Source organism: Opisthorchis viverrini (genome assembly GCF_000715545.1).
Source record: "Opisthorchis viverrini unplaced genomic scaffold opera_v5_177, whole genome shotgun sequence".
Lineage (NCBI taxonomy): Eukaryota > Metazoa > Platyhelminthes > Trematoda > Opisthorchiida > Opisthorchiidae > Opisthorchis > Opisthorchis viverrini.
Window position 1 is genome coordinate 26,541 of NW_008751830.1, and position 9,563 is coordinate 36,103.

Consider the following 9,563-nt stretch of genomic DNA (forward strand, 5'->3'; position numbering starts at 1 on the left):
AGCATACTGCCCCGCGCTGAGAACATAAAGAGCAGTGCTACACCCTTTTTTCACTTGTGCCTTTCAGGTGAACGACAGCCACTGACCGACAAGAACATAACCGACCCGGAAAACTTGGGCAAAAGCCTCGATCCTGTGTATCAATCCGTGAATCCGTCTCTAGGACTCTGACCTTGACGCGATTGCGTTCTGCGGATAGCTCTGTACCGTAGATGGAGTCGACTGTCGCGAAGCTGATTAGTTTGGCTTCTAGTATGTCGTGTTTTTCTACTTGACGAGGTATCTAGAAGTGGCATCCACTGGTATCAGCAAAGGTCGCCCTGCACTATCGAAATTCATGAATTACGCGCGCGTCGAAATGAGACCGCCGACGCTTTCCGATATTGGTCCTGCGGTTGCAGAGGCTACACAATTAATTAATGCAGCGAAGTCCGGAAGGTGGAAAGAAGTAACCGTCAAAGTAAGGCTATCATGCGTATCTCATTTATCTTCAGGATGGGCTGCTCAACGCCGTCGTTACCATCGAAGTTTTGGCATGGTTTTTCATCGGCGAGATCATTGGGCGTCGAAGTATTCTAGGTTACAGCAGGGTCCCCGGTTGTTATATTCAGTCGCACCTATGAGCGCCGCGGAGCTAAAACATTAGACATGCCTTGCTTTGCTCACCATTAGTAATTATTCGTAAAACATTTGTCTTTTTCTTTCCGTGGACCAGCCGCACGTTGTGGAAGAACGGGGACGTAAAGTACATCAGCCTTAAGTGGTCCGTTTGAAGATATCCACGCGTCAAGTATTCCACTGATCTGAGGATGATTAAACATGATGCCCGCTGGGCCGTTGCGTCAGTGATCGACGGAGTGACGGAGTCGTTCCACTCAGTCTAAGGTCACATGATACTTTGTCACCTTAGGCTTGTACAACCTTGTACAGGTTGTCGTACAATTCTCCGTAAATGAAAACTTAATAGAACACTCAGGCTGTTTGACTCTGCACTCTCAGAGTCGCAGGCTTCCTGTTAGCAAAACTATCATAACGGCTCATGTTTTATGCCCGTGGTCGTCCATATTCACCACCGTAGAGGACAAAGCACTGAAATGAAGTGTTGTCGAAATCTCGGTTAAATGTCGGATAGCGTACGGCATTCAGCTTAAGGATCCAACAAGCTACTTTACAGCTAATTTTCTCATACAAGATAGACCTTGCACAGCCTTAAGGACAGGTACAGCAACCTTGTATACCGTTTTGCGTCCACTCTCCAAAAGCTCTTTTGCGAACCATCGTGTTAGGTTTGTGCAGTAAACCCACAGTCATCCACTTCAACGAACACTATAGTTTTGGACCTCTAATTGAAGTCTGTAAATCGCTCTCTGTTTGGTGCTAATCGCGGACGGTTTGCTGATTATAGTCCTTTTAGTGACTGACTATCGGCGGGTCGTGGGCTGCAGTCCACTGCGCGAACGGGAAACAGCCTATTTGTATTGGCAGGATTTTGCTTTAGTCGGTAAGGGTCCAATACCGACGGTGTGTTCACCTCTCCACGTTCGTAGGTACTGTCACCAATAAACAGAACCTTGAAGTTGTGTGATGCCTTGTGCCCCGAATTGATCGGCTGAGTTATACTGACGATTGTCCTGTCATACGCACACCATACCGAATTGTTCAATGGATAGTTGTCAAACTAACAGCATGGCGCTTCGGGTTTGTCTCTTAAAAGTGTTGTAAATCATCTCTTAAATACTTGGATTTTCTAGTAACCCCGCGCCAACCACATCTGTGGTGAGGCCTTGGAGCCGAAGGATTTGGCTGGAGGTAATGTTCATCCGGCTCTGTATGCCCTGGCAGCATTCGAATCCCTGTACAGCCTTGGAATGTGCGGATGACAATAATTCTACGCCGTAGCCATGTCACTTTAATTAGCGCATGCAAAAAGAACAGGGAAATGAAGACGGATCATAGCTGTACTTCCTTTTTTCCTTCACATTCGCTGTTTTATGTTGCCCGTCCCCATGGAAACGCCATCCATGGACTCATCCGTAAGAACTTGCCGCTCAGTTCGCCTTACTTTTCCGAAACATCCACGGGTCGCAACCTTTTTTACACCCCAGTCAACAATCCGGTGTCCGGTCCATCTGGTCACCTTTGATGTTCGTACCTAGCTGGTCAATGTACCCTATTTACACTTGCACCGGACTGCATCTCCGTCGGTATGTTAACTGTCCGAATCTAGAGTTCAGAACTGGGGCTCAGTTGTCCATTTAACCACTCAGCCTGTCACTTCCGGGTGCGCACCTCTCGTAGTCCATAGGCCGCTGTCTATACGGGTTGGTATTGCCTCAGTGGATCAGGTGAATGCCCGTCATTGATGGTCGCAGGACGGTTCGTTCGGTAAATCCTGGGGGGCATCTTGGAGACGAGCTGAGGGTTTTCACCCGTACATCGTATCCGCTTGCGCTCCAAATGACTGTAGCAGCGGTATGCTAAATATAACCCTCAAACCGCTTTGAGCAATTAACTACGGCAGGCCGAACCTCATAGGCCATCGTAGTTGCAGGAGGTACGCATGCGCATGTAAGTAGATTTAGCGCAGCCGAAGCCCAATTGGATTAGTTGTCTTGGATCAAACTCGGTGTGGAAGGAAAATGCTCGATTAAAGGCTGCTTGCTACCTTGGCATCGTGACTCGGCTTGAGTGCTACAATGATCCCGCGGTTCACACTGGAATTTCATTCCACAAGGTACACCATGCCATAAATATCAAAGGATAGCAATCAAACTAAAAGCAACGAGCTCTAGTACTGCGGTTAAACGGAATGTGGCGTGATCTGGTCGTGCCGTTCACGTGTGATAGGAGCCTGAACTCAGTAAGGCGCTTCCTTCAGGCAACCAGAACTGCCATGATTATAGAAGCAGCGATGCCGCCTTCTTTTCGAATAAACGACGGGTTAGGGAATTCCGGTCATAAAAACCACTCATTGCGGTCGCCCAACGTTAACCATGAGATCCGGCGAATTATCCAGTGAGGTCGAAGTGCAATTAAAACTAACCAGGAGTCCGATGCTACCCCAATCTCATCTGTTGTGCGCAGTAAAACAAAGGGCGAGATATCTATGTCTTACTGTCTGAGCTTCAGTATAGGCCAGCCACCGGCGCCAATCCGGTTAGACGATCGAGTCATCGGTTCCCGGTAGAACGCTTTAAGAATAATCTAACACTCACTGCCTTGAAGGTGGGATTTCTGAGTCAGTGGTTACGGTCAGTACACCGGAACATAACCCTATATTCTGCGGTTGCCTTTTGCATCAGACTTTTGAATTGAGTTGCCGAGCAAACCTGTCTCCTCGGCTGGGAGTATCGTTCGCCATTACAACTCCTGTAGTTAGTGCGAACTTCCGGCTCAAGCGTTCACGCCGTGTTGACTGGACGCTACCAAACGCACTGGACCCATTTGGTTCACCTACTGTTGGAGAGCTTCCGTATAAGACTGTCCTCCATTTTGGATCACTTGGCGTGTACTGTGGCATTGACCATGTACGCGTATCAGTTTGCTTCCTTCTAGGGATGCGTTGATTGATGCAAGGATGTTTAATCCCACAGCTGCCAAGCGTCACGGTGTTTCAATAATATCGAGTTGAGTTGACTGGAAGGCCTTCAGAATTCAATGGACACAACTCTGTTTCAGTGACGACTGCTGAATGAAGGTGAAAGAAGCCATGCTCACGCCTTTTGAAGTCATCTTCCTGAGGTTGTGGTACATTACGATTGACACTCCATTTCGTCACGATCAATAGCTCCGGTAAATGCTAAGGAGACCCATACTATCAGCAAACGACTAGTTCGAAGCGCACAGACTCATGAAACATGGAACTGTGAAGAGCTTAAAGATTGACAAAGCGTTGATGGGAATGTGGGAGGTGTTTTAAACGGGGAACAATCACACCCTATTCCACCTAATCCGAGGGGGCGGGTGTTAGCAAAACGATCTGCAAAAGGGGTGAGACTTCACTTCGTCCGCAATAGTCTTCTCGAGCACTGGGCTCTGAAGAACGGTTCAGCTGGCCCACACCAACTCAACCTCTGGAAGGACCACATGAACACCTACAGCTGTTCGCCATCGGCAACGGAAGTCAAATGTGGGGTTCTATTACTTCAGCGCAATGGTCCAGTCGGTTTGCATCCCAAATTTTTCAAATAACGTAGGAATTCCTTCTGGCTAGCCTGACTGCTCTACCCCAAAATATCCGATGTAAAATCAGAATGCCAGCAGAATAGAGGGCTTCGGTGGTGATTTTTAGATTCACAAAGCTTGTAAGAACATCGTGCAAAAACTACCAGAATCGTACCAGTGGTCATAGCTACTCAGGTGTTCTGATAACGTCTTACACAGGTTGATTCACACCTGTAAAGTGTACGGTTCCACTGCAAGACTGAATGAGATCGAGCAGAACCCTCATGCTTGTGGATGAACCGGTCGATGTGACAGATAATTTCGTCTATCCTTGCAGCTGTATACTTTCCGGTGGAATGGCGCAAGATAAAATCACTTCCCGAATTGGGAAGACCAGCTCAATTCCTGACGGGTGAGCTGATTTTATGTCTACAGCATAGGCAATGCAAGTTGGGGAAACCGCTCTGACCTTCCCTATCCGGATGATAATATCCTCTCCAGCCAAACAACCGGGTCTGTTACAGCCGCCCAGGTAGATATATCCGTCAGCTCTCTGGTTCATCCGCAAGCACAGGGTCCGGGTTCGATCTTATTCTGTTTTACCGCAGCATATTTGCAAATGTGGAGAGAATACTGAGCAGTAGGACGGGGCTATTTGCGTAATTCAGTACTTTTTTATTTTGATAGAAATATATCTGTATATCGTGTTTTTAACGCTGTCTTATTTTAGTGCACTTTATTGTTGGTCACGTTCCTTAATGATATAACGCTTCTTCGCGCTCTTTCCATTCTTCACCACGGTTTTCTTGCCTCAAGGTTTAATGACAGTTAAAGATCAGTAAGTGTTACCGGTATACTGTTGCAAGTGGTGATGGTAGTGATAGAATAAGTGTGAACGAACACCCTGGGAGCACTTTGATCCCACAGGCACCAGCATTTGGCATTGGGGTTTCGATGAACTGATCAATGAAAAAGTGGAGGGCAAAAGAGGTAGATAGCCCTGCACGACACTGCTGGATGTAGTGAATTCAGGCGGACTCTTGTTATACCCTTGCAAGCATTGTAGGACTTGGCCCACAGAGCTTCAAGAATGGCTTAGAATTTGTGAAGGTCATCCATGCCATAGTGTTCGACTGCCAACAGAATTAAAGACAACCTCCAGTCACGAAGAGACTGGACCTTACCGTGGTGTGGCGGTTTGCGTACCTTGGCGATCCATTGAGCTATACGGGGGTGCTGCCGCGATACCCACACGGTCTCTCATGCCAGGTTGGTCAATAGTCAGGGGTCTGACAAACAATCTCCTGGCCCTCCAGGTTGGGGGTTGGAACATGTGGCGAATTGTTCCGTGGAAATGATGATGCATTTGCATTTTCTCGCCAAGCACCACTGTTTTGAGCCAGAGGCTTTGGCTGAGGACCTTAATCGCCCTCCCATCTACGTGTGGGCGCCCTGAAAGTATCCCGGACCACGTACAACCACGACATTTACAACTAACAATACTCTCATGCCACACCGGCCATCGCTTGGTGCCATCAGCCGAGTCGCCTTACTTGCTGCATATAGCAGGGCGGGTAAGCGAAAACAGGCTACTGCTGACGCCCCCTTCTTTCTCTTTCACGCACGTTTTCTTCTCCACACTCCAACCCATCAATAACTCTCTCCTTGTAGGCCTAGCACTTAGGGCTGACGACTCCGTTCGTCTTGCCTCGGTTTGGAGCGCAATACCTGCTCGTCACATGGCGCCGACACCCTCGTGTATCTCTAAGTCAACCTTCAAGACTCGACACCCAGTCCACCTGGCCGCCTTCAGTGCCCGCACTCTGAAGCAAGCAGGACAACAAGCTGCTCTTGCACTAACACTTGACTCACTTGGCATTGATGTGTGCTGTGTCTCAGAAACGAGAATTCAAGATGCGAGCATAGTGATTGAGCTGACCTCTTCACTCGCTTCCGGCTGCGCACCTCTGGTGATCCAGAGGCTGCTGCGGCAGGATGTACAGGGGTTGGTGTCGTTCTAAGTCACCGAGTGGAAGTATCCTCGCTTGACTGGATACCTGTTCATAGTCGCCTCTGTACGGTTTGTCTGGCAACTTCTGTGAAGTAGTCTCACAAGCGGGAAGCTGTCTGTTTGTCGTGTCCGCTCATGTCCCAACTCACTGTAGTTCTGACGCCGTTTCACGACGCCCTGAATGCCCCGCTGCGGCGAGCTAAACGCTTAGATGTCGTGGTGGTTGCCGGAGATCTGAATCCACAAGTGGGTAGGTTTAGCCTATCTGAGACTCAATTAGGAGGCTGACATGGATTGGACTCGATACGTATGGACAATGGTGAACGATTGCTTCAGCTGTGTACTGTTCGCAGGCTGTTTTTATGCAGTACTTTCGAAGTAGCCGAAGTCGTCTTGCCACACGGTGTCTTCTGACAGCATACAGGCCACAAACTCAAATCGGTCACATTGCCATTAGCTATCGATTGTGCGGCTCAAAAACTGACTGCCGGTCGTTTTGGGACAGATTTGTGAATTTTAACCACGCACTCGTCCGCAGTCGCTTTTCTCTACGTTCTCCCGGGACGCGTAAGGTGCAGAGAAATCGCTTAGAAACTGAGAGACCGGCAGATCCGGATGTTAGACGAATTTACCAGGTCGTCTTCTAGAGTCTCTTCCAAACGCTCCACCATCAGATGTGAACGGGACGAGATTGCTACCTCTTTGCCTAGGGCTGTGAATTTTCCCTGTGACATAGCATTACCAGGCGCACGCAAGCACTGGATATCAGACCGGAAGGTGGCACTGCTAAAATCTCAGAGAACTAGTCCAGCCGCTCCCGAACATAACCTGGTGCGAAAAACTATCAGACGTCGAGTAAAAGTGAGTGTGCGATCCAACCTTGAAGTGTGGTGGACACGGAAAGCCAAGCTGATGGAAGAGGCCGAGAAAGCCGATAATGCCCGAAGATTGTTTCAGTTTATCCGTCCCCGGAAACCCTGTGAGCGAAACCATCAATCATCAGAATGGAACGACCATCTCGAATAAAGAAGAATGCCGTGACCGGTGGGCTGAATAGTTTCAACAACAACTGTCATGGCCACCAGCTGGCACTCATCTAGTGCCCACAAGTGAAGTAGAACCCTAGACGATGAGCGTGGAACCACCTACGGCCTCGGAGGTTTGCGACTGCATATGTTCTTTCAAGCGCCACTGAGTTCCTTGTCCGGACGACCTTCCAACCGCACTGTTCAAAGACGGAGGTGAATTCTTCAGTCAGCGCTTGTCTGGTCTGTTTGCTTGAATTTGGGAAAAGGAGTCCGTCCCAGACAACTGAGAAGAGTCGGTTATAGTGCCCATTTTCAAAAAAGGGACTCGTAGTGAGTGAGGTGACCATAGGGGTGTCAGCTTGGTCCCAGTCGTAACGAGACCGTTGGTGTCACTTGTGCTTCGTCGCCTTGTGGTGGCTCGTGAGACACTGACTTGAGAGCAGCAAGTGGAATTCCGGCCTGGTATGGGTTGCGTGGACCAAAACTTCACACTCTTTTAGGTGCCAGAACAATGCCATACGTATAAGCGACCCACAATTTTAGTATTCTTGGACTTCCAAGGCGCATTCGAACCGGTTGATCGGTCTGTTCTTCTTGAGACGCTTGCCCACCAAGGAATGACCATAATGAACCATGAATGAACGTAATACATTCTTTGTATTCTCAGACTTCCGGATGTGTGAGAGTATACGGAGGGCTCTCGAAAAAACTCCAGTACACAAAGCGGTGTCCCTCAGGGATGTCCACTCTCTCCATTCCGTTGTAATATCGTGATCGATGAAATAATGAGACAAACACTGGAAGGTCTCCAAAACCCTGGTGTTCAAATAGCTTGTGGACAAACCTTGTCGAGCTGGAATATGCAGACGACATCGTTCTCAAGTTCGAAGAGGAGGAGAAGGCGCAGGTGTTCTTGGATAAACTGACCAAAGTCATCCCATCCTTAGGTATGCACTTTGCGCCCAAATAGTTTGTCATGCTCGTGGACATGCAGTCACTAAACGTGGCATTTAAAATCGAGGAAGAGGTACTGTAAGTTACGGAACACTTTACGTATCTTGGAAGTTATTAGTTGTATTAGAGAGATGACCGACTTCTGACCTGCAGAGAGGTATGAAGATTACGAGACGCCTGGGTGCTGTCGGTGCTACTCGCCTTCCAGGATGGGGGCCACGTGATCCCCACTGCATCTGGTTGTAGAAACTACAAGATATGGCTGTCAACCGATGTCAGTGGCGTTCTTGTTGTCAGTTTCTATCCAGATTGCCTGAGTGAATGTCTGGAGGTGTATGCACCTCAGAATGATTGTAGTAGGCCAGCACTAAGTCCTCTCCCCGTCCACCTTTATTCTTTTCTTCACATTAAGGCTTTCAGTTAAATCGTGGTCGTACGGCATCGAAGCATCGGTGTTGAACACTGGTGTTACGCTGTCGATGGTGATCATGATCATGATGAGGACAATGATGGTGATGAAAGGCAACCTCGCAATCAAGAAAGTTGACCGTTGTTGATGCTTGAAATAGTGTTTCTCTGGGGAGGGGGGGTGTGTGAACTGAGCGTCTTATTGTAAGTCAGAGCCAACTTGATTTTTACGGAGCTGTTTCCCTGTATCAACTTATGGATGATAAACCCCGGAGGCACATTGAATGTTGCCTTTAACATGCCAATGTCATGATGGTTTGTACATAGTATTCTCCTACCCTTTGAAGGTGAAGATGACTTTCAATGTGCCCATTTCGGTTGTGGGCGCTTTAAATGAGATAGTCCGCACTTTATTTCTTCTCAGATGGTTACTTTAAACTCACACCCCATTCACTTTTATCCTTCCTCTAGATTTGCTAAAGTGTTATTCGAAGTACTCGGCTAATTTTTTAATCAGTGTCTTCGGGGATGAGTTAATGACGACTGCCTTCCTTTGAACTGTCAAACGAATCAGGTGACATGGAGCACGGCTGTTTCCAATTACAAAGACATTTTCCATCTCACGGGGTTTCTCTGTGCACCGGAGCTCTCGGTCCTTCCCTATACTCCCCGTTACTTGGCGTCTGAGGCATTTGGGTGCACCGTCATACTCTTCGCCTGGTGGTATGCTTTATCTCGTATCCTCCATGAATAGCGGTCCCGAAGATTCCCCACTGGTCAATGGTCGTACGGGAATTAGACTGAGATCTCTGAACGCTCTGACAGCCCTTAAAATTTTGCCACTCTTCATCCACGTTCTTATTACCAGTAATGAGTTGGTACATTGGAGAAAGCAGTTGAGCTGCTTGAGGTAGGTTCTACTGAGATGTGGCATGTATACATTATATATATATATATATATATATATATATATATATATATATATACTTGGGGTGAAA

The 9,563-nt window shown here is 48.0% G+C and overlaps 2 protein-coding genes across 2 annotated transcripts in view; both read left to right on the plus strand.

The window, feature by feature from the left end:
* Positions 1 to 212: 212 nt before the first annotated feature.
* T265_07495 (hypothetical protein) lies at positions 213 to 623 on the plus strand (the record flags this gene model as incomplete). The annotated part of the gene is made up of 3 exons (XM_009173032.1): positions 213 to 252; positions 288 to 460; positions 495 to 623. 3 exons carry the CDS (start codon positions 213 to 215, stop codon positions 621 to 623), a joined length of 342 nt encoding a protein of 113 aa, XP_009171296.1.
* A 7,556-nt stretch (positions 624 to 8,179) lies between these two features.
* Positions 8,180 to 9,563, plus strand: part of T265_07496 (hypothetical protein) — a gene marked incomplete at both ends in the record, with an annotated part of 8,527 nt that continues 7,143 nt past the window's right edge. Inside the window, 2 exons of the mRNA XM_009173033.1 lie at positions 8,180 to 8,235; positions 8,323 to 8,513. Of these exons, the coding sequence (XP_009171297.1) occupies positions 8,180 to 8,235; positions 8,323 to 8,513 (247 nt within the window). The remainder of the gene's footprint in view (positions 8,236 to 8,322; positions 8,514 to 9,563) is intronic.